The 23437-nt window shown below is 41.5% G+C and overlaps 8 protein-coding genes across 8 annotated transcripts; 5 read left to right on the top strand and 3 right to left on the bottom strand.

Annotated features, from left to right (window-relative positions):
- Window positions 1-1111: 1111 nt before the first annotated feature.
- On the top strand, window positions 1112-2773 carry J7T55_010453 (FAD-dependent monooxygenase fsr3; the record flags this gene model as incomplete). The annotated part of the gene is made up of 5 exons (XM_053144997.1): window positions 1112-1250; window positions 1316-1533; window positions 1591-2222; window positions 2303-2611; window positions 2710-2773. 5 exons carry the CDS (start codon window positions 1112-1114, stop codon window positions 2771-2773), a joined length of 1362 nt encoding a protein of 453 aa, XP_052992300.1.
- A 579-nt stretch (window positions 2774-3352) lies between these two features.
- J7T55_010452 (uncharacterized protein) lies at window positions 3353-4079 on the bottom strand (the record flags this gene model as incomplete). Its single annotated transcript, XM_053144996.1, has 2 exons — window positions 3353-3730; window positions 3879-4079. The coding sequence occupies 2 exons, from the start codon at window positions 4077-4079 to the stop codon at window positions 3353-3355; spliced, it is 579 nt and encodes a 192-aa protein (XP_052992299.1).
- A 1058-nt stretch (window positions 4080-5137) lies between these two features.
- On the bottom strand, window positions 5138-5929 carry J7T55_010451 (uncharacterized protein; the record flags this gene model as incomplete). Its single annotated transcript, XM_053144995.1, has 4 exons — window positions 5138-5377; window positions 5445-5549; window positions 5753-5791; window positions 5885-5929. 4 exons carry the CDS (start codon window positions 5927-5929, stop codon window positions 5138-5140), a joined length of 429 nt encoding a protein of 142 aa, XP_052992298.1.
- A 607-nt stretch (window positions 5930-6536) lies between these two features.
- On the top strand, window positions 6537-8130 carry J7T55_010450 (uncharacterized protein; the record flags this gene model as incomplete). The annotated part of the gene is made up of 4 exons (XM_053144994.1): window positions 6537-6683; window positions 6762-7282; window positions 7382-7685; window positions 7804-8130. 4 exons carry the CDS (start codon window positions 6537-6539, stop codon window positions 8128-8130), a joined length of 1299 nt encoding a protein of 432 aa, XP_052992297.1.
- Window positions 8131-9363: 1233 nt separating this feature from the next.
- On the bottom strand, window positions 9364-10173 carry J7T55_010449 (uncharacterized protein; the record flags this gene model as incomplete). Its single annotated transcript, XM_053144993.1, has 1 exon — window positions 9364-10173. One exon carries the CDS (start codon window positions 10171-10173, stop codon window positions 9364-9366), a length of 810 nt encoding a protein of 269 aa, XP_052992296.1.
- A 1422-nt stretch (window positions 10174-11595) lies between these two features.
- Window positions 11596-13521, top strand: J7T55_010448 (heterokaryon incompatibility protein; the record flags this gene model as incomplete). The annotated part of the gene is made up of 1 exon (XM_053144992.1): window positions 11596-13521. One exon carries the CDS (start codon window positions 11596-11598, stop codon window positions 13519-13521), a length of 1926 nt encoding a protein of 641 aa, XP_052992295.1.
- Window positions 13522-14170: 649 nt separating this feature from the next.
- Window positions 14171-15130, top strand: J7T55_010447 (uncharacterized protein; the record flags this gene model as incomplete). Its single annotated transcript, XM_053144991.1, has 2 exons — window positions 14171-14917; window positions 15041-15130. The coding sequence occupies 2 exons, from the start codon at window positions 14171-14173 to the stop codon at window positions 15128-15130; spliced, it is 837 nt and encodes a 278-aa protein (XP_052992294.1).
- Window positions 15131-15187: 57 nt separating this feature from the next.
- Window positions 15188-17067, top strand: J7T55_010446 (gdsl-like lipase acylhydrolase; the record flags this gene model as incomplete). The annotated part of the gene is made up of 8 exons (XM_053144990.1): window positions 15188-15202; window positions 15251-15401; window positions 15569-15637; window positions 16036-16169; window positions 16255-16465; window positions 16523-16574; window positions 16638-16832; window positions 16905-17067. 8 exons carry the CDS (start codon window positions 15188-15190, stop codon window positions 17065-17067), a joined length of 990 nt encoding a protein of 329 aa, XP_052992293.1.
- Between the last annotated feature and the right edge of the window lie 6370 nt (window positions 17068-23437).

The following is a 23437-nucleotide window of genomic DNA, read 5'->3' as shown; positions in this document are numbered from 1 at the left end:
CGATCGAATGGAGATGACTTGGGTTTTGAGGCAGGCAGGCCGAATTGCAGATCAAAGTGATCAAAGTGATCAAGGATTAGGCAACATGGCAATCATATACAGAATTGAGGTTGACCCTGTAAACGTTGAATGATAGATGGGGCCTGTTGGGTCTGAGGACGGGAAAATGCAAAGGCTTTATAACAGGATGAATCCCATCGTGATTAGATAAGCCATCAATTGCAACGATCCACACCATGTGATAGCATGGTATCGCCTGCCTCTGCTTTGCAATAATATCTTGCCAAAAACATCCCTGTACTTGGCTAAAAATTTCCATAGATACCTCAGTCTATTTGAGAATAGGTGGATGATAGAGACAAGGCTGCATCATCTGAAATAAGCGTGATGTGCTTCAACCGGCGAGTAAGTTTGCATACATTTCCGACTGCTCGGGAACATCGCATGGAATTATATTGAAAGGTGATAGAAGACCCTTAACTACTTTTGACTTCTAGAAGTATGAAACAACGTACACGTGTAGATCATACGTAGCGGAAGTCTGAGCGTAGATAAAAACGTTGTTGTTCTGGCTAAGTTCTCTTCCGCTGTGGGCGAGCCCTCGGCACTCAATTTATAGGGGATCTGCCGAGTGCGCACTCCCCTGCCGTAGTGCCCGGCAGCTCGCGCGTATGCCCAATTCGCGACAAGAGGGGTTGCGGGATCACTGCAAGACCGACTGCCCGTTTTCTTCCCACGTCTGTTGATTGTACTGCAGACATGATTGGATCAGTTCAGATCGTTAGGTCATCATATCCCCACTTCCGAAAGGCGGAAAACAACAGTTTATTTGAGCCAGCTGTTTTTGCCTCGTTGTTCGGCTCAATCGAAATCGAATGAATGTCCGAGAATCCGAACCTAGAGAATAGCAAGGAAGTGTTGAGAACGGATTCATCTTAAAGATGGCCTTCGAAGTACGAAGAGAAGCTGCGAGCTCTCTTGGAATCACAACATCATCACATGGCCTCTAGCCTTGCAAGATTGTTCATCGCATGTCATTCGCAGCTTGAATTTCCTCCTCGATAAACTTGCATTTTCAAGAATTCACTCAAGCGACCCGAAGTCCGACGCCATGGAACGTCTTCCCGACTCAGGCCTCTCGGTTCTGGTTGTTGGCGCTGGAATCGCTGGTTTGGCCTTCTCCATCGAAGCTTACCGCCAGGGTCATACTGTCAAAGTCTTGGAGAAGCGTGCCGCGCCGGGAGACTACGGTAAGTATCGAAAGTGTTTGGCGGCTAAGAAATAAGGCCTAATAAATTAACTATCTGATTTCCAGGCGAGATATTCTTCATTCAATCACCTGGGCTGCATACGCCATCCAAATGGCCTGGTTTCATGGACAGATTGAAGAAAGTTGCTATCTCGGCCGAGTTCCAGTTTTTCAAGTTCAGCGGTCAGAAGCTGTTCGGAACCAAGCTCGGCTCCCAAGACGTACCCACGGTATCGGTCAGCCGTAGGGAATTCTACGAACTGCTCCTGAACTACGCAACCGAGGTTGGCATCCCGATCGAAACGGGGCAAGAGGTTGAGGAGTTCTTTGAGACAGAATAGTTCGGTGGTGTCGTCCTTTCTGATGGGCGCAGGCTCACTTCTGACGTTGTTGTGGCGGCGGATGGCGTTGGTTCAAGGTCAGGGAGCCTTGTGACCGGTACCAAGGAAAAGCCCATCAGCTCTGGTTTTGCACTATACAGAACTAGCTACCCTACTCAAAAGGCGTTGGAGACGCCTGCTCTTGCAGAGTTTCTTCAAGGCAAGACAGAATGGACGTCTCTGCATATCGGTCCCGGAGCACATTTCTTCATCGGTTTGTCGCCCACGGAATTCAGCTGGGGCTTGACGCATAGGGACGAAGATTATGCTGTCGAGGATTGGAACCGTGTCGTGGACTCCAGAGGAGCGCTCCGGTATGTCCAGGGATGGGCACCCATTGTCCATGAGGTTATCAAGTCTACGCCCAACAGTGAGGCCACTGACTGGAAGTTGCGCTTCCGTGACCCCCAGCCAAAGTGGGTTTCTGATGGAGGCCGGGTGGTACAATGTGGCGATTCTGCACACTCGTTCCTGCCCTCATCCGGCTTCGGTGCCACAACCGCGCTTGAGGATGCCTTCTCTCTTGCAGCCTGCCTTAAGATGGGCGGCAAGGAGTCTGCCCCAATCGCCACCAAGGTTCACAACCATCTCCGGTGAGTCAATTCCACTGGGAGCTAATGACAATTCCTCTATCTGAGTCGCTTTTGCTAATTATTAAACCACAATGTCTCAGCTTTGAACGAACAGCTTGTGCTCAGAAGATAGGCTTCAAGTCGAGGGAGGCTTTCCATCGCACCAACTGGGATGAGGCGGCCACGAACCCTCGGAGCATTGCCAAATTCACAGGGGCATGGCTGCTGAAGCATGATCCTGAGCTTTATGCCTATGAGAACTACGAGGCTTGCGCAGCCCATTTGCTTCATAGAAAGGAATTCAAGAACACGAACACGGTTCCAGGCTTTCCTTTCAAGCTTTGGACCGTTCAGGAATTGCTGGACAAGTCTGATAGAGGGGAGTCGATTGACGATGACGAGGGCGATTGGTACTCCTGATTGCACCACAGTGTGAATCTGGGACTGCGTTAGTATAATTCTTTACATCCTATATATCGGGAATTCATTGCTCTCATGCTTGCATTAGTGATAGGGTCTCCGATGTTCACGATGATCCCACGCAGATCATCGACTCTGGCCATCGAACATAGTCTACTCTGATCTCATACCTGCTTGATCAAAGCAAAACTATTCAGAGACTTGGGTGTCCGTGTGGAATTGCTTGGGTAAAATATTTGCGCTGTCTGAACACGTTCAAGTTGACAACCAGCCAGCATGCAAGAACGTCAACTGGTCAAGCGACGACTTGCCTGCTTTAGCGACGTATTATACTCTAGAAGTACTCATATTCAATTCGATTCATGCCAAAGTGCACCTCAAACCCATGATCAGCAGCGCAGGGTGGCCCAAAGAGCCTCTCAAAATCTCGAGAACCCGGAGAGTACCAAAGTGGCATAAGTCTTCGAGAGTTCGAGACTTATACTTGGTCTCATCGATGTCATCATACTTTCAGGTTCAAAGAGTGAAGTGAAAGGCTCAAAAGTCACACATCTCACAAAATTAGAGGCTGAATATGGCAGAAATATAGAGTTGATTGACGAGTTGTGCAAACTACCCCTGATCGTCCTCCCTGGGTTTTCTTATTCATAAGTCACAGTTGCTGAAGTGCTCAACATCAGTCCGCCATTCCAACGTGCCGTTCGTCTCCTTGTAGCAACAAATCCTTCATCCTAAACCTGCACGATGACGATGCGGAAGCTGTCTCCCACGCGCTGCACCTCAACAAACTTGGAAGTGGTTCCGGCCGGGACAGTCTCGGATGCCAGGACCCCGTCACCCGCGTAGACGGTGTACTTGAAGCTCAGTCCTGCCAGAGAGGCGCTGTTGTAAAAGGTGATCTTGAAGTTGCCGTTGCTCAGGGGCTCTGCCTTGTACTGGAAGCTTTGCCCGCCGCCAATTACTGCCGTAGTGGGCCAGGGGACAACTCGCTCGAAATCTTCCCTAGCGGCAAGGACTGCGGCCCCCATCGCATCTTCAATGGCTGCGGCGGTGCGTACGGTAACCAAGGAGTCGTCACGAACGGCGAGGTTGGAGGGCTCGACCGGGGACTGCGGCCGGTAGGGCGGCCGCAAGGGATAGGAAGCCGAGGACGGTAGAGAAGTGCATGGTGGTAGTGTTTAAGTGTGGGGCAAAGTCTGCTCAGGAGTAGCTGTTGTAGGAGGAAGTGATGAAGGTTTGAGGATGAGATAAACTCACCTCGTTCATCGATCTTGAGACACACCGGCCTTTTGTAGTTGAAGCAAACAAAGTCAGCACAACCTCATTTCCCTGCAGCATCGCGTCATCTCGTGCAAAAGGCAGGAGGTGAATCGGTGATTTGTGTGTACATGCAACTGCTACCGTCGCAATTGCGTCCCTGTTCAGCTGCTCCGTGGTATCGCGAGTCGGCTTGGACATGTCCACCGCTACGTGGCCTGACTTTACGGCTGCTGACAGTAACAGTGGCTACCTAGGCATCCTGCTAGGCCAATCTATGGTACTCCGGAAAGATGCAAATCCAGACAAAGTGGCTTGCATATCCCACTTTCTATTATGGCGCCACTAAATGGGGGCTCTCCTGAAAACCAAGACGGATGCGCCCATGCGTTTTGGGATTACGGCCGAGGACGGTGGGATGTTGGCTCGGATCAATGTCTATTCCTAGAAGGCGCAAAAGCGAAGAATATGCGTGTGGACCGGTATGGCGATAGAGCCCAATTAAAGTGGCTTCTACGTGGTCATCTCTCACCACAGCATGAGAGTTTGATTGCTGCTGACTTACGACTGATCAGGTAAACTGGTCGCAACGGGGCGATTCATAAGCGATTGCTAAGTAACTTGTCCAACTTGTCCCATGGGACGAGGCCTTGAACCAGTTCACCACCCTCTCAATTGTTTGAAAAATGTGAGTTGTTATACGGAATCCTCCGCGGAACCTTAGGACCGTTCCGTTACGCGCGCAGAAGGTCGCACGAAACGGTTACTCAGGCTTCAAAGCCCTTCTGAGCCTATAGACATTTCTTACAGCTGAAAAAGGGCACGCTGAGGATTTCTCTTACAAAGTCTTCGATTTGATAAATTTACAAGGCCTGCATACATTATTCGCAAATTTAAAGTACCAAGTATAAGATTAGTTACAGAATACTTATTATCCTGCCTTGGATAAAGCTTAGGTCGAAAAGAATTCTCTTTTTAGCCTTAGAAGTTACTTTTAATTAACAAAAGATGGGAATTAAGATAAATCATTAAAAGCCTTTTATTATAAACCTGATTGTAGATTACGGTTCCCAGTTCTCAATTTCCTACCTGTAATCCCGCGGGAGAAACCCAACGCATAGCCGTTGGTGTAAGGGCGTCCGAATCTGGATCACAATGCTAGTGAAAAAAAGGGTGTACCCACTCCCAAGGAAAGCTCAGTGGCCTTATATGATAGACGGATTGAAAACTCAGCTTATGTAGAAGGTATGTCGGCGTCATCATGTCATCTCGAGGACTCCCTGCACTGCCTTGATCCTGTCTTCTAATGAGGCGATGGTGGCTTTGGCAGAACCATGAGACAGGTCCACCATGACCGTCTGCAGTAATCCACTTAGCTCCACATCCTGCCGTGAGAATAAAGCAGCAGACTGGATCTTGTCGACTGCAGCATGACTGCGACGAAGAACACAATACTCAAGCGGGAGGCCCAAAAGGACCTCCACGTTTTCAACCTGATGCTTGATCACATGTGATCGTCAGGTCCCCTGGCATCAGACTCATCCCTGCAACACCAGATATTCCTACGGGACCTTGAAAGGCCATGATAGCATCCAGTGGCATCTCTTGCAAAGTGTCGCGGACGTGACCAAACAGCTTGTCATAGAGCTCGACCAGCTGCAGCCAGGTGGCCTGTATCAGCAATTCCTCATTCATGCCCAGAGAATTTTCATATTCCGCGGCGATATACACCCTTTCCGCATCCCTGTGCCTAAGGTATGGGGGGACATCTTGGAAAAGATGAAGGCTAAGAGACTCAACCCTGTATCTTTTATTATCACTGGGGCTACCATCAGCCGTCGCCAACCTAGATAGATTTCATTAATGGCACTCACAATCTTAATCGTCTGCTTGAAATCGACACCGAGAATGGTCTGTATGCGACTCCACACCCGGGGCCTTACACCAACGGAGAGTTGAATGCTGCTGGCTTCCCCTTTAGACAACCACCGGTAAGTACAACTCACTGCAATCAAAGGCATCAACTTCACTGGAGCCTGAGAGCCATACATGTCTGGCGTTGGAGAGATCGTTGCAAAGCATCAGATTCACAGAGCCCGCACGGTCATCAATTATCAGCTTGAGAACGAATTAAGGCAATAAAAATATGAAAATGACAAAATTCCAAACGCGCCCGTCATCAATCATATGGGGAAACTGAGACCTAATGCTCGAGCTTCCGGTATCGACATTCCCCTTGTACGTCACACTATCGAGCGGTGCTTCGTGAAAATTGGACCCAAAGTTCGTTTCGAAGCGCATCCCTGGCACGAGCCAACCCTTAATAAGGTTCACGGTTATAATCTAAGACAGCCAGGGTATCTCTTGGCATACATGTATTGAGGATATGAGATAGACCTGCGAAGTGGCAACCATACTTTTGGGGTTGATAAAGTTTGTCGGCCAAGCATTCTTTAATAAAACAATGTAACACAGATGGACTGGGCAAGCGAGAGCGAACAGCGAAGCCGAGGAGCAGCTCTTCATCCCGTATTCGCTCCTCCACAGAAATATAAATGTCTCTTTGTTCAAAGGGCTGTCACTGCGCCTCTCACAACAACTCCCAGTCATCCCGAGGTTCTGTTGTTGATCTACTGAAACACGCTGGTAACGCCGAAGATGTCACTTTCAATTCTTGAAACGAAAACATTCATCCCCGAGCTAGGGTTTCACGACAAGCCATACGGCCCCTCGAAACGAGACCCACTGACGGTCTTCGAGAACAATGTCGCGGCCGTTAATGAATTTGTGAAGAAGAACTTACCAGTACGTTTGAATGGGACTTGATTGCCTCAGCGCACTTCCTTGTCCATCTTCTGGGGCTGACTCGACATCTGCCTCCAGTCATTTAACGGCCTAGGTGATCTCGTGGAGCTGCGGCTTGGAGATGCTTCTAAGCACACTAGCTTGCCAATCTTGATTGATTCTCGGGCGGCTGAAGCCAAGTTGCTCGACTCGATTCCTGAAGGTGTCGAGCCGGGCACCAAAGTGACCATCATGCCCGAATACGTGCTGGATGTAATCGAGGGTCGGCAGCATCCGTTCAGCGCATTCGCCAAGTACGGTCGATACATTGGCGAGCTTAGTTCCTGCTTTGCGCCCATGGGCCGCGCTGTACCTGCAACGACTGCTGATCGGTTGGATCCGGAGAGGCTACCCAAGCCCACCGAGGATGTGCGACAGATAAAGCGTGATATCCTGGAGTGGGGTTACGCGTTTGTAGCCAACGCCCTCTCGCCGGAGCAGGTAAAGATCGTGAAGACGGCCTTAGACCAGCAGGCCGCAGGCGAGCGCAAGGCAGGCATCGCTCACATCGATCCCACGTCCCAGATGAAGCCGGGCTTTAAGCCCAATCAAAGAGTTTGGTGAGGTTTTTTCTTTAGCCTGTCCTTACCTACTCCGAAGACGGGTTAGATGGGCCGAGAGGTCTCCATGTCGGTCGGAAGCTAACGATTTGGGTGCAGGAATCTGGTCAACAAAGGCGACGAGTTCCTCGATCTGCTTAATCATCCACTGATTGATGAGATCATCCCATGGTACCTCGGCAATGCTGCCCATGTCTCATCCTTCAACGCCAATATCTCCCAGCCAGGCAGTAATGCGATGGTCATGCACAGAGACCAGATGAACAAGCACCCAGAGACAATAGCCTTCTCCTACGGGTTATCCTTCATGTGGTACATGATAGACACCACTGAGGAAAGGGGCGCCACTCGCGTGTATCCCGGGTCTCACAACAAGAACGTGATGCCTGCTATCAACACTGTGGTACGTTGAAGCACGTATCTCCAGCTACAACTGTTCCCAATTGAAGTTGCAGCCCCTTTCTGATCGTAGAGGTGTGTTAAGGAGTTGCTAATCCTGGCTGACGTTGCCTGACTAAAAGGAAGGATCCATCGCCGCCGAGGCCAAGGCTGGCACGGTCATGCTCTTCGACAATCGGGTGTGGCACGCCACGGGCATTAACACATCGCAATGTCCCCGGCCGGTCCTTCTGCTCGACTTCGCCCGGTCCTATGTACGGCCTTTCGAGTCTTTTGAGACTATTCTCAGTGATGAAGTCAAGGGCAAGTTAACGGCGCGACTTAAGGAGCTTTTAAGGGTAGAAGTCCAGTCAGACAAGGTTTCCTATACGGGTTACACGTCTACTCGACCAGGAACTACTGCAGGCAGATTGCGTGTTTTGCCCGAGAATGCGCCATTGGTGGTGTAAATGGGATCAATGGCGCGGTTGTTGGTCTCTGATCTCTACTGCTTCTGAATTCTCAGCAATCTTTCGCGAACTAGAAAAAAATGTAGTAGAGATAGCGCGGTCCGCGAGGCTGAAGCTTTTCCAAGGTGAGCATCTCGGGGGATGTCGAAAGATCTTTGTATCTATGCATCACCCACTAGCCCATGCGAGTGTCAAAATCGGAAGTGGTCATGAAATTAACCTCCTTTCGCTTTCTCTGACGCTAGAGACGGTATGTTGGTATAAATTGTCCTCCAAAGATCTAATACCTCAATACCTTTTCTATAATAGACCGTGACAGTCGGATTTCAAATCCTGCTTCGTTTGCCTACCCTCTACGTGGTCATGGAAGCCCATTATGACCGACAGTTGACGACAGTCCTCTACTGTATGATGACTTGCCGAGAATTGTGTGACCCGCTCAGGGGTAGGGCTAGTATCGACAGGATGGATGACGGTCCGCAGCTGCTGCCAGCGGTCTCAGCGGACCGCACCAACAAATCCACGCCGATCTCAAAAGGGGACTGAATGAATTTGAAGAAGCTCTTGATAAGGGTTCAGGAGACACAACAAAACGTAAGGGGAATGCAGTCTACACGCATCTTTAGTCGCAATAGCCGATGGGGTATTCTATCTCTGGGTGACAATTGTTGAGCATCGTCTATATGGCTGCCGCAGACTGCGGTCCGGAGCTTGGGAGCAGCCGAGATTGGAAGGGGGGGGGGGCAAGTCGAATCAATGTATGCATGTGATGCCGACGTTGGCAAACAAAATCACAACGCGGCGTACGTGTTAAGCTTCAATTGTTTAGAATGATGGAATTAAGCTGTATTTAGTCGTCGCACTTGCGTTGCTTGCAAATTCTTGAATTCATGGGGTTTTACACTACAAATTATCCTCCCAGGGACAAAAAATGTGTTTCAATCCTCAACGTACCGTCCTCACCAGCATCGCCCTCTGACCTGTATGAAGGACAAGGGAGCGATGTGTGAAGCGTCCTAGGAGACATGATGTGCTGCAAGAGCAGGTAGGATCAGAATCCAGCACAACCAAGCCATCGCCTTCAGATACTGCAAAGACAAGGCAGGTAACAACTTTTCTCCTTCCAATCTTTTGGTGCAGGGAACTCATTTATGATTTAAAATCACTTTGCTCGACCCCATGAATTTGACCTTATTACCATCTATCTAAATGTCTGATCCATTGGCCCACCGCCTAGACCATGTTGTACCGCCGATTTGTGATCTTCTCAGCGAGCCTGCTCCAAGCCTCCTCGACCTCCGTCGGTATATCGACGTGGACAATAGAGTGGTTGCCGTTCGGCCCGTACCCATTCTTGTCGTCTCTCAGTCGCGGAATCTCGCCCATGACCAGATCAAGAAAACGGCCAACACCCCACATCAACTCTGGGGCTATATTCGGCGCCGTGTAGACGAGCTTGTCATCGACGTCCGACCCGACCAGCGGAACGAAGACAGGACAGCCGAAGAACTCTGGCGGGTTGAGGAGGTCCTCGTAGACCCTCTCAAAACAGGCAACTGTTCTTCGGACCATGGTGGGATCCTGAACGACGACGATCGACGAAGGCGTGGGCACTCCGGTTGCCTCGAGCAGCTTGCGAGTCTCAACGGCGTTGGTGGCGCAGGTGGTGGAACGGTCTTCGAGCAAGATCCGCGGAGGCGGCTGCTCTTCCGTGAACTTCGGAGCAAAGAAGCGGTTGAATATGGCCCTGAGCACTTGGGCCTCTGGCAGGCCCTGGATCTCGGGGGCAATCTCCTTGAACTTGGGGTGGCGGGCGACGGCTTCGTAAATGTACGTGGTGGAGTGTCCGATGCCGCCACACAGGACGAGTGATTTTGTGATGTTGGGTCGTTCACGAATGATCTTGAGGACAGTTTCTGAGCTCAACAGGACTGAACACACGCACAAGACGATTGTGTCGACTGGCTTGATCTTGCGCAAGTCAGGAATATCCTCCTGTGAGATGAACCTCGAGACAGTGTTCACGTCCTCGAAATAGCTCATTTTGACTGATTCTAATGGAAATCAGACTTAGGTGATAAATCTGGAGTGGAACTTTCCGTTTTTTCGTTTCGGTAGTAAAATGATCAGAGCATAGCGGTATTTGGAGGTCAGGTCAATATGTAGAGTACGTCCGCAGACGCCAGCAGTGTCGGATGTCGGATAGCATTGCTGAATACGGACTAGGCCGAATCTGACTTGTGGGACACCCCACCAGCATCCGGAGACATTCGCCTACGTCGCTGCAGATGCACGCGGTTCCGGTGGATATTCTATTATCTGTGTGTGTACATGCGGCTTGATTATCCGACCGGACTTGATTTCTCGCCGATCGATACAACTCCATTGCTACAGCAGATGCTACAGAAAATGCTACAAGACTGATTTATGCTTTGGTTCAATCGACACCTACATTTTACAGCCAAACCCACCATGAAATGGCCATATTCTCAATCAAACCATCCACCCCGTTGATTCATCGACGTAGGATTGCGGAATTCGGTGAAGCTAGCCTAGATGTGGCTGCGGCTGCGGCTGTGGCTGTGACTGCGACTACCTTCTGATTTGGTTTAGTGAATGCTGTATAAGTCAATCGAAGTCGATGATATGCGATCCCAACTGACAGCAAAAAGTTGTATGTGCGATTCACTTTCGTGTACTAACATTTGACAGGAAGTCTCTGTGCCAGTCCTTGCCACACCTGGGCAAACTGTGTACGAGAAATCACGTCGCCCTGTACTGTATGTACTGTGCGTTCTGTGCAAGGAGACCATTACTACCTGGGTAGTCACCCCTATATTGGCTCCGATCACGTTCTGAATGGGTTATCAGCATCCTATCTTCAATTCTTACACACCTTACCCGCGCTCAGGAACGCTCACTGTCTATTTTACGCCAACCACACCTCTTTACCCAACTCCATTCAAATTGTCGGCTCATCCTTCCTCAAAATCAGTCAGATTTACGTGACTGAGACCATGACCATGAGCCAGGACTCTGTCCCTGCCCTCAGAGAGAGCGTGTTCGGGCGGGATAAAGGGCCTGGTTTCTGGCACCCCCTTGCCTAACACCCGGAAGCCTGTTCCCTGGCTGTAAAAAGTATTGTCGCTGCGGGCCTGATACCGTCTTAGTCGGCTTAAATTGCTAAATAAAGTGGGAAGGCTTTTGGCGGCATTCTGAAGAGCCAACGCTAGAAATATCCAGCTCCTTAATCGATGCAAGATTCGCGATATGTCAAGACAACTCTTTTCGTGGATCGCATGAGTGCAACAATTGCCGGAATGTAACCATACTGCGCCACCCTTCATCACCCTACGCATCTGTCTGAATGCATTCAGCTGAACATTTGGACTTCGACTTTTCTTCTAAATCCATGCATCCACAAATCCATTGCTTGAAGCATCCCCAAATCGTGTTGTTGTAAAGATGGAAACAGTAGCCATGGCAGAGGGGCTTTATCAATACGACACCCTGCCCAGAGATGGCTGGTTTCGAATTCTCAAACTCCTCCCTGGTCGTTTCGATGATCCCCTAGTTTGCGAAATGGCCAGCACAGCTCTTGATGCAGCCACTCCCTACAGGGCGATTTCCTACGTGTGGGGAGACCATGGAAAGGTTGAATCCATCACTTGCTCAGGCTTCCGGAGAAAAATCACAGCGAATTTGTTTGAGGGACTTCGGCGCATAAGAAGCGCAGACGATGTGGTGATTGCCTGGGCCGATGCAATCTGCATCAATCAAACCGACAAAAAGGAAAGGTCATCTCAAGTGAACCAGATGGGTCAAATATACGACAGAGCTGCAGAAGTCGTTGTCTGGCTAGGCGACGATGATGACGGCGTAGCTGAGATTGCTTTCAATGGGCTACTTCAGGTCAACAAGTCAATTCGAGATGGTGCGGATACGGCCTGGTCCTCAATGCCGAGCGAAGGACATTCAGTTGAATGGAGTTCTGTTGTATCATCCGGGTCGACGATGATCCTTCGGAGCACACTACCTGCTATACTCATTTCGAGTGTCGCGAACGCCATTAAGAATCTCTTCCAGCTTGCATGGTTCTCAAGAGTTTGGATTTTGCAAGAAGTCGGTCTGGCTACAATTGCCACAGCATGCTGGGGCTCATCACAAATCAAATTCCACGAGATTGGAGAGTTCATCCACCATGCAATGGTGCACGGCAACCTAAACACAGTTCTTCGTCAGGACATCAAGGATGTTATAGCTGGCTCACCATACTATGCCCTCCACAACGTGTGGTATACCTACGACAAGCAGAACTCTTGGGTCAGCCGAAGTCCTGTTTTGTCGTCACGCTTTAAGTGGATGACCGAAGTTTTCAAGATTGACATCGTACTTGTTCTGGAAGCTCCCAGAATGATGAATGCTACGGATCCTCTGGATCACGTATTCGCGTTTCTGGGACATCCAAAGGCATTGCAGCCTGGTACGAAGGAAACTCTAATTCAGGCAAACTACAACACCGACCTGAAAACACTTCATCATTCGCTGGCCTCCAAAATTGCAGAAACATCGCTAAATTTTCTCGTTCAGGTTCAGAATATGGCCGAGGACATCGAGCTGACAAACGAGAAGCCCTCGTGGATTCCGCAATGGCACATCAACAATCCCGGAGCGCCGACTGCTTTTTGGGAAGCTTTCGATGCCAGCCTTGTTAAATCAACGCCCCTAACAGGGCAGACGGTTGCGAGCGTGTCCCAAAACACACTAGTAGCCTCTGCCTTGCTGTTTGATACAATCGAGGCTCACACGCCAACTATGAAGAAACCCCGGTTTGAGGACCCTCAATACGAATGTGCAGCTTTGATAGAGGAATGTTGGGACCTCGCTGCGCAATCCCACAACGCCTACGGCGAGCTTCCTCTATTCGCGTTTGCAGCAACCCTCAAGTGCTACCACAAAAGCAAAACAACGACCGAGTTGGAATACCGCGAGGTGGTGAAAGACCTGACGCAGTATTGTACGCTCAGGAGACCCGGAATGCTGGAGAGCAAATTAGGTACGACTGCGTCAATGTATAACGACAAGCAGCTATTGGCATCATCTCGAACACGTAACTACGGCTTCTACTTCAAGACATACGGGACCAACAGGAGGTTTTTTACTAGTGTTGGGGGTTACTTTGGACTTGGTCCTAGTTGCACGGAGCAAGGAGACGTCTGCGCCATTTTGTTTGTTGCCGATGTACCTTTTATTCTCAGACCTACAGCAATACGCGGGAGATTTAGATTAGTAGGACAGGTCTACATGCATGGTGCGATGTATGGCGAGGTGGTCAAGAAATGGGATGAGCGTGTGGCAGCATACGGAAAGACTGAGGTCTGTATTGTTTGAAATGAATGATTGAACTTCTCTGGAACGAAGGGAAGCTCCAATCACTTGTCATGCTTGATTGTGTTCGCCTTGCCACAGATCGCCACTGTCTGATATTGGGTGCAGAAAAGGAAGGGGGTAGTCAATGTCCTGCCAGAAGCGAGACTCTCGTGTGTCGAGCAAGATGCATTATATGGTCCACGTATTGTCCCGCTAAACCAGTTTGAACTTGCACATATCTTGGACTAAATTCAGAAGTACGGCTAAAGGCGGACGACGGCGACCCAGCTAGATGCATAGATGCGTAACTCACACTCGGTGGGTCATTGGGGGTTAGAGAAAGCTATTACCATATCATAGTCTGTGGACTTCTCACATTCTGTAAATTGGTTCGGGAAGGCTTAGATATCTCAAAGACTAAAGCTCATTTTAGAGTGACCCCTTCCTCACTTTGACACAATTACACTCTGACCTCACGACGATTCCAGACTCGGGGGGGGGGGGGCAGCTCAGTAAGAGGGGTGACTACACAGGTGGTCAAAGCTTCACAGATCGCATCGGTCAGACAAGTGGCCCCACAACAGTCCACAGGGTGAAGCTATGTAAGCGAGCGACCTGGAATCCCACCTCAGAAACTTGCCCCAGCTTCCTTGCTCCTTGCAGCCAAGACATGACAACACCAACGAATGAACTCGCCTTTGCACCACGACCAGCCTGGAATCAAGGACAGATCATCTTCCACGAACAGATCCATGGTTCTCTCCCCGATGTCGTCGAAACACAAGGCCAACATCTTGCAGCCCAACCGCATACGCCCGTGTTTCCTCCCACCAGATCCGAGACCGACGCGTTTGCTACTGAGCTCGAGGACTCGCTGAGTGCGCTCATCACGCGCCAGAGCCGTCGCCGCCTAGGATATGGAGTGGAAGCTGCAGAAGAATGGCCTATTGACCGAACGCCGCCCAGAATTCGGCGCGCCCACAAAGAAAGACTGAGGGCAAGACTCCGTGCCTCGCTTGAAGAAGACTCCGAGTCGGACATCGAAGCTACCCTCGATACTTATTACCCGCTCTCGCCTACACCGCCCGAATCGCAAGATCCCCCCTCTCCCCCGCCTCCCACCATCGAGTTCAACTCCGCCACCAAACCACCGGGTACTGAAGCCGACCCTGAAAGCAGTATTGATAGAAATAAAAGGAAACTCGCGCAAACAGATGAGACGATCAGCCACGAGAAGAACTGCCAACAAAGAAAAAACAGGAGGGGCCTCGAGCATGAGCGTATGGACAAGGATCCTGAGGGACTGGGGATGGGCAACATAAAAGAGCAAGAGCTATCAACAGAAATGGGAGATGGCTCAAATTCACAATCGGGGATTTCGAGGCATCTCCTGGCCACCGATGAGCTCCATGACGCAGTCAGCAGTCCCCTTCCTCATGCCGGGAGGAATCCCGATCTTGGTGCGAGGGAACCTCTGCACGCAAATTGCACTGCAGTAAAAGATACGTTTGGGTCAATTTAAGATGACAAAATGATGCAGATCCACCTCAAGCCACGAGACCTGAGCTACTGGCAGCCGACGAGCCACAGGAGCGTCCTTGATTACGGAGGAAGTCTGAGCGGGGCATAAAGAAAAGCTACTTACTAAGGGCTGAGATAGGTAAGGCAAAACAGGTCATCAAACTCCATGAACATGGCAGTGGTGAGAGACATAGGCAAGAGCCGCTGATACTGAATGGTCAGCAAACAGGAAATACACCCTCAGTTCTCGAAGACGACAGAACTATTTAAGGAGGCTAATGACGTTGCTTCGAAACACCAGGAGCAGGATAGAGTGGCTGCCCAGAAAAGGAAGCACAAGAAGCAAGCCCCTTTGCCAAACGGGCAAGGTCTACGTTCAGGTGAGAGGCTAAGGCGGAAACAGGACACCACCAGACCTCCTGGTTGAGGAATCGCGGGGCAGTCATTGTCAAGCCATGTCACTCGCGATGAAACTCACTGCACGTGCGGTTAGACCATTCTGGTGATTGACCACCCCACACCTTATGTAAATGCGGCATGGACGTAGACGCCCCAAGGGCCAACAAGCGAGAGAAGGATATGACTTGCAAGCTCTATGGCATGGAGCCTGGATTTCGTTCGTACCTATCAATGCATGCCTGACTTCCAGGTGGGTTGCGAGTGCTCAGCGTAGAGATGATTGACAATCAGGATCACTGGCTATGTTGCATAGTTTCATTATTGCCTGCTAATCCTTAATCTGTATCTCACTTCGAGATATCTCGTAACTAGGCATGCACACGGTTTTTAATTGCCCCTTGCATGCGTTTGATACTGGCTCAGGCATGAAACATTCTTGACCTCGATTTGCTTGCCTAAATTGTAGAGCATTCTGAATATATATAATTCATATAAGGTAGCTTGGAAGGGGCAAATGCAAAGTGAATGATGTGTAAAAATCCTTCGGATATCCTGCGGTCGTTTCTCATGAAGTAACAACAATGAAGATGTCGTTTAGGACTCAATGCAGTGCAGCAGACTCGCACGCGCTCATCACCCAACAGAGTTTCACTGCCTTGAACGACCCCACTACCAACGGGTGCGCGGGGTCAATTTTGCTGTCCGATGTTGACTCAGCCAACTGTCATGTCTGCCTGGGCGATCTGACCGTCTGCTCGCCTTTATATACGGCCGGAAGTCGAGCCAGGGCACCAGAGCCGAAACACCACATCAGAATTCGAACTCTCCCTCAAGATGTCACCCAAAAAGATCCGCATCCTGTTCCTAGGCGCATCACTAGTAGCCGGGTACTCCTCCATGGGGGCGGTCTACCATCCGTTCTCACACAATGTTGTCAAGATGCTCAGCACCATCATGCCAGATACAGAGATCGAGACCGTCGTCGACGGGGTCCCTGGGGATCTTGTGACAAGAGGAAAGTTTCTGGAACGCATGCGGAGCCAATGTAGGTTTCACTGGAAGTAGTCAAAGTCCATGTCACCAACTGACGTTCGTATGCCAGTTCTGAAGGGCAGGGAACCTTTCGATTGGACTATTGTGCTTGGTGCAACGAAGTAGGCCGACCGTCTTGCATGTTCTCAAATGCCCAACCATTTGCGTCTAACAAGAGATCTTAGTGACATAGCATTCAACATTAGCCCCGAAGAGATCATGACTGCCTTCAAGGAGATTTGGAACATTCTGATCTTACATGGAAGCAAGGTCCTCGCGCTTACGGTCCCCAGAGCCACGATCGACAGCAGAAATGCCGGTCTCGTGGAAAGGCGGAATACTCTGAACAAGATGATCCAAGAACACAAAGCAGACAATTTGTACGCTATTCTACCGGCGACATGTCTGGGTTTGAAGTAGCTCCATGGTCCAACGCTAACACATTCATCCAGCTACACCTTTGATCTTAACGACGCTCTGCCGTACGACCCGGATCATGCCAAGTATTGGGATGATGCTATTCACTTTAAGCCTGAAGGATACAATTTCATCGGTGACAAGGTCGGAGTCGCTTTGATGGGCATTATTGTGGCGGAGAGGACGAAGGCTTCATAGAGATTGGTCTGTCTGGTGGCTTGGCGTATGGGGGTCTGCACTCGAATATCCGCATCATCCTACAATTAGAATCAAGAGTAAATGAGAGGGAGGTGTGGTCCTTGTATGTCGATCTGAGGGCCCTTTAGCGTGACAGATCGTCAGAAGGTTACTTTAAGCATGATCTGCTAGGGCGATACTACCTATGCTCACATCTACAGATCCTCAAGTCGTCACTGAGACCTGACTCGTATTTTCACTATCTATTACAAGCAAAATAAGCCCCCCCCCCTATCGCTTAAGTTAGTCCTGCACTAATCACCAAAATTTGCAAACAAGCTTAAATACTTACTAACACCTTCTCTACAAAATCACCGTTATTATCAACTACTATAAACTATTGCTAACCTTTAATTAAGCATATTTTTTTTATAGTTTAAAATAGTAAAATTAGATTTTACTTATTATATAAAAGTATATAGCTTTTACTTACTTTAATAAAAAATAATATTTACCTACTTAAATTTACTATTAATATATTTTAATTAACCCTTAAAATAGTAATTAAGTACTTATTGCTATAAAAAACTCGCTTATAGCACTATACTATATAATTTATTAATAATTATATAATAGTGCTTAAACAGATATATATATATAATATCACAAACATAACAGGAATAGAATTAGGGGAGCACTATTAGTTCCTTAAAGGCGTAAATAAACCCTATAGGCTAATAGGGTAGGCTTGGAAGGATTTATTATATAATAAAAGCAGGTTATATAATAGAGTAAAAGGATAATTAAAATAATTAGAGTAATGCTTTACTTTAGATAATTTAAATAATTTAATATTCTTGCTGCTTTAAATAAGTAACGCTTTAAGTAAGCCGCTAAAAGTAACGCTTTTATTACTTTAGCTAAAAAAATAAATTATATAGATTATACTTATTATTAGTAAATAATATTAGTTTAGAATAGCTTTTTAATAATTAATTTAAGTATTTATTTAAAATAGCTATAAAGCTTTTAATTTATTATTATTATATATTATTTAGAATATTATTATTTTAAATATTTTTTAAATATAAACTTGCTTATTAGGTTTATTAGCTAGAAATTAGTTATAATTGTTATATTTTAACTATTTTTATTTAAATGTTTTATATAAACCCTAAGCAATAACTTATATAATTATTATTTTTATTTTAATATATTTTTTAGCTGTATTTAAAAGAATTTTTAGTAAAAGCTGGATAATAATAACTTTAAACTTTTATAAGCTTAGTATTTTAAAATAGTTAAGGAAATTAAAAAACTTTATACCTATATTTAGGAATAGGCTAGTTAAAATAATAAAGTAGAAAAATTTAAAGCTAAAGTTAAAATACTTTAAAGCGCTGCTAATATTATTAATACCTTAATTAAATTTAAAAAATTTATTAAGCTTGCTAACCTAATTCCTTATAATAGTTTTTTAGGATAGTTATAGGCCTACTTTACCTAGATTAGGGCTTACTAGCGCTTTTATAGCTTTAATAATTAGTCTAATAGAGAATAAGTTATATATATAGCCTCCTTTTTAAAAAAATAAGCTTTAATATAATTTAAACTTTATTTTATAAACTTTTTTAAAAAAAACAAGTTTAAATAATATAAATAAAAAATTTAAGATATTTTTAGTAACTTTAAAAACTATAAGCTTGCCTTTAAGTTATTCTTTTAGGATTTAGATAAAAAATAATAAGTAAAAAGGGAACTTATAAAATTATATTAAAAAAAACCTGCTATAATTTATATTATAAAGTTCTGCTAAATCTATACTAAAGTTAACTATATTAATACTATAAAAATCTTTATATTTTATAATAGGTTAAAAAATAAAGTAAAAAATAAACTATTTAAATTAAACTAACTAGATAATTTTATTTAATATATAGAATTAGCTATTTAAATTAATAATTAAATTTATAAGTATAAACTTAAGAAAAAGGAGCAAAACCTAATATATCCTTTCCGCTAGTAAAATAAGCTAAGCTTTAAAAAATAGTACTAGTTATAAATAATAGCTAGTAAGCAGTATTTAGGCTTAATAAAATTTAATACTGCTTAAAAAAAACTTAAAAAGGATATTAAATGCTATAATTATAGTAAAAAAGGACACTTTATATAAGATTGCTAAAGTAAGAAGAAGGATAACTGGAAATTAGTACTAAAGTAAATAATAAGCTAATTTAGCTATTAAAAAACCTATAAAAAACTATATATTTATAAGCTAGATAGTATACTATAATAATAACTATAATATATACCTTTTAAATAAAAAAGTATTAGGATAGTTCTTAAAAGCGCTTAAAGGCTAGAAAACTCTTATAGTAGTAGAATAAAAGCTATTTATAATTATAGTTAGTATTAACTAGGTAGTACTTTTAGATCTAAAGGACTGGAACCCCTATAAGCAAATAGGTAAGGCACTTTTTATAGTACTTAATACTAGTATTACCTGAATTATAATCCTAAAATAGGATAGAAGTATAATAATATTAGTAGTTCGCAAAGGACTCCCTATGCTATTATTAGCGCATTTTCCTAATAATAATCTTTAAATATATTATTAGCATCTAAACTATAAGGAAATCTTATAAGCTTTATATATTTTTAACAGGTATAGGATATATTATATAAGTAAAATTAAAAAGGATTTTTTTTTTAAATAGCTAAATATAATAAAAATAGTAAGGCTTTATAAGTAAAAGAAACTGCAATATTAAAGCATTTAACAATACTTTTTAGGCTAAGGATATATAATTTTTAAACTTTAAATAAACTACCCTTTATACTACTTATAAAACCCTAAATTATAAAGGTATTGTTTATAAACTAATTATTAAATATACTTTAAATTAAAACTCTAAAATTAGTATTAATACTATTAACTTAATATAATTTTATTATTTAATAAAGAAGATATAATGCTAAAAAACCTTACTATTATAGTACAAGCGTTAAAGGCAGTAAAAGGGCTTATATAAAGAGCTATCCAATAAATTAAGAAAATTCTAATAAAAAACTAAATAATAAAAAATAATTAAAGCTAAATCTAAACAAGCTTTAACCAGCTTTAACTAATATAAAAAGGTCTTTCTATATAATAAATATTAGAAAATGCAAGTATATAAAAATTATACTGTAAATTAAATAATAATCCTTTATAATACTTCTAAATAGTAAAGTATAAGAAAACTTTATATTACTAGTAATAGTAAATTAATATAAAATACTATAGCAATAAAAAATAAAACCCTATATATTTAGTACTATTAATAAATAAAAAGTATTTTATAGAAATAGGATTATTAATATAAAAACTAATTATTTACTAGTTATTTTTAATAATTATAAGGAAATTATCTAATTTAATATTATAAATATAGCGAAATACAAAATTATACTAGGGATTTTATAGCTTAAAAAGAGTAACCTTTAAATTAATTAAACTATTAGCTAAATTTATTAAAACTAACCAATAAATAGGAAAATTAAAAATAAAAAAATAAATTTAGTCCCTAAAAATAGCTGTAACGCTAGTACTTATACAAATTCACACAGCAAACCTTTTTAAAAATAAAAAAAAGACTTAGTTACTAAAGCAAAAATAGCTAACCCCCTAAATAAATTAAATAAATAGCAACAGTACCTTAATCCACTACAAACCAAAAAAAAAATAAAGTAGCTAGCTTAAGTAGTATAGTAGTAGATATAGGAAATCTAAACAATACTTAAATAAATACGCTACTTACTAGAAATCCTAGGGATTATAGTTATATCCTTAAAAAGAACTTTATAATAAATATAAAAATAATAACATCTAGCATACTATAAGATAGTACAACCGCTACTTAAAAAGTTCATCTATTTTATACAATAATAAAAAAAAATAAATAATTTAAAATAAATTCTAAAAAAGTACTGGAAATATTTAAAGCTATTTTAAGTAATATTTAATATTAGACTATTTAAGTATAATTAGTAAAATTATAAGATATCCTTAAAGGAAAAAAGTTACTTTAAGTTTTATAAAATTTATAACTTTAATAAAGAATAGTTTAAAATATTGTAAAAATATTTTAATAATAATTTAAAAAAGAAATATATCTAACTATTTATATTACTTATAAGCTACCTTATTCTTTTTATACCTAAAAAAAACAAAAAGCTATACTTTTATATAAACTATTAACAGCTTAATAAAATCATAATTAAAAATTAGTATTTCCTTTTGTTTATTAAAAAATTATATAATAGATTTTAAAAAGCATAATAATTTATAGTATTAAATTTTAAAAATGCTTATAACCTTATTAAAATAAAATATAGAGAAAAATAAAAAACTATTTTTAAAATAAGGTATAATTATTTTAAATACTTAATTATACTTTTTAGCCTTACTAATATACCTGCTTTTTTTTAAGTAATAATTAATAATATTTTATAGGAATACTTTAACTATTTTGTAATAGTTTATTTAAATAATATTTTAATTTTTTTAAAAATGCTTAAGTAATATAAATAGTATATATATTAAATTTTTTAAACTTTTTAAAATGTTAAACTTTTAGTAAAATTAGAAAAAAGTTACTTTTATATATAAGAAGTTGATTTCCTTAAATATATAATTTAACTAAAAGAAATTAGAATATAGGCTTTTAAAATTATAGTAATTAAAAATTAGCTAACCTTAATTAATATTAAGAAAGTTAAAAGTTTTTAAAATTATATTAACTTTTACTAATAATATATTAAAAATTATAAAAAGTTATTTATATTATTAATTAATCTTATTAAAAAGAATTAATCTTTTAAATAGGGAAAAGAAAAATAAAATGTATTTAATAAAATTAAAAAATAAGTTTTTTTAAAACCTATATTTATAAAAGTAAACCTTAAAAAGGTTTATAATATAAGTATTAATGCCTTAAACTTTATTATTAAAGGAAAATTAAGATAATATAATAAATAAAAATAATTTTACCCTATTATATTTTTTTTATAAAAACTTAATAAATTTAAATTAAACTATTTAATATATAATAAAGAACTAATAGTAATTATTAAAGTATTTAAAAAATAGGAATATTATTTAATTAAAGTAAAATATTAAGTATAAGTATTTATAAACTATAAAAACTTAATATACTTTATAACTATTAAAAAACTTAATAAGTAGTAAATTTAATAATTAAAATACCTTTTATAATTTAATACTAAAATTATATATTAAAAGGGATTTGAAAATGAAAAAGTAAATATTTTTAGTAAATAGTTAAACTATTAGTAAAAAATTCTATTTAAAACTTATATAGTATTTTATAAAAACTTAAATAAAAGCTTAAGTATAAAGTATTTAAAAGGGCAATCTATTATAAACTAACTAAAAAATAACCTATTAAAGTAATAAATTGTAGCAGCTTATTAAGTATAGTTCACCATAAACTAACTTAATTAGGTAAAATAAAGCTATAAAAATATTCTAGGTAATAAAAAGAAATAGTTATAAAATATAAATAGAACCCTATTTTATAAAGGAAAATACTATCTTTTAGTAGCTTTTTAAAAGGAAGTTATTAAAAAACTTTATAAAGTACTAATATATAGCTATTAAAGTATTTAAACTATATACTTAAAGCTAAAATAATATTAAAACTTTTCTAATATAAAATAAAAAGTAGCTTAGGTTATTAATAAATATAACTTTTATAATAAAAGCAAGCCTGCAAAATATAAGCTATATAGGCTATTATAATTACTACTAACGCTAAATAAATTATAAAAATTAATTAGCTTAAACTTTATTATTAAGCTTCCCCTATCTAAAAAACTAATAATAAAAGTTAGCTATAATAGCATTCTAGTTATAGTAAACAGATTTATAAAGTATATATACTTTATACCCTATAAGGAAGCCAGTATAGTAAAAGAACTTGCCTATATATTCCTTAGAATAATTGTTAGCTAATACAGGCTGCCAGATAAAATTGTATTTAACTAAGATAAACTATTTATATTAAATTTTTAGTTCTTTTTAATAAAATAACTAAAAGCTAAGTATAAACTTTTAATAATAGTATATCTATAAATAAATAAGTAAATAAAATAACTTAATTAAATATTAAAATAATATATATATTACTATATTAATTATTAGTAAAACAATTAAGTACTATTACTACTATTAGTATAATTTATATATAATAGTGTAAATATATATACTACTAACATTTTGCTATTTTATATTAACTATAAATTTAATCTAAATATTTATTAATACCCAATTTCTAATATAAAAGCACTATAAACTATTAACTATATAAAATAAATTAAAGATATTTAT

Source organism: Diaporthe amygdali (assembly GCF_026229845.1).
Source record: "Diaporthe amygdali strain CAA958 chromosome Unknown NODE_19_length_847323_cov_64_739301, whole genome shotgun sequence".
Classification (NCBI taxonomy): Eukaryota; Fungi; Ascomycota; class Sordariomycetes; order Diaporthales; family Diaporthaceae; genus Diaporthe; species Diaporthe amygdali.
The sequence above is the reverse complement of the archived record's forward strand: the minus strand, read 5'-3'. Positions and strand labels throughout refer to the sequence as shown.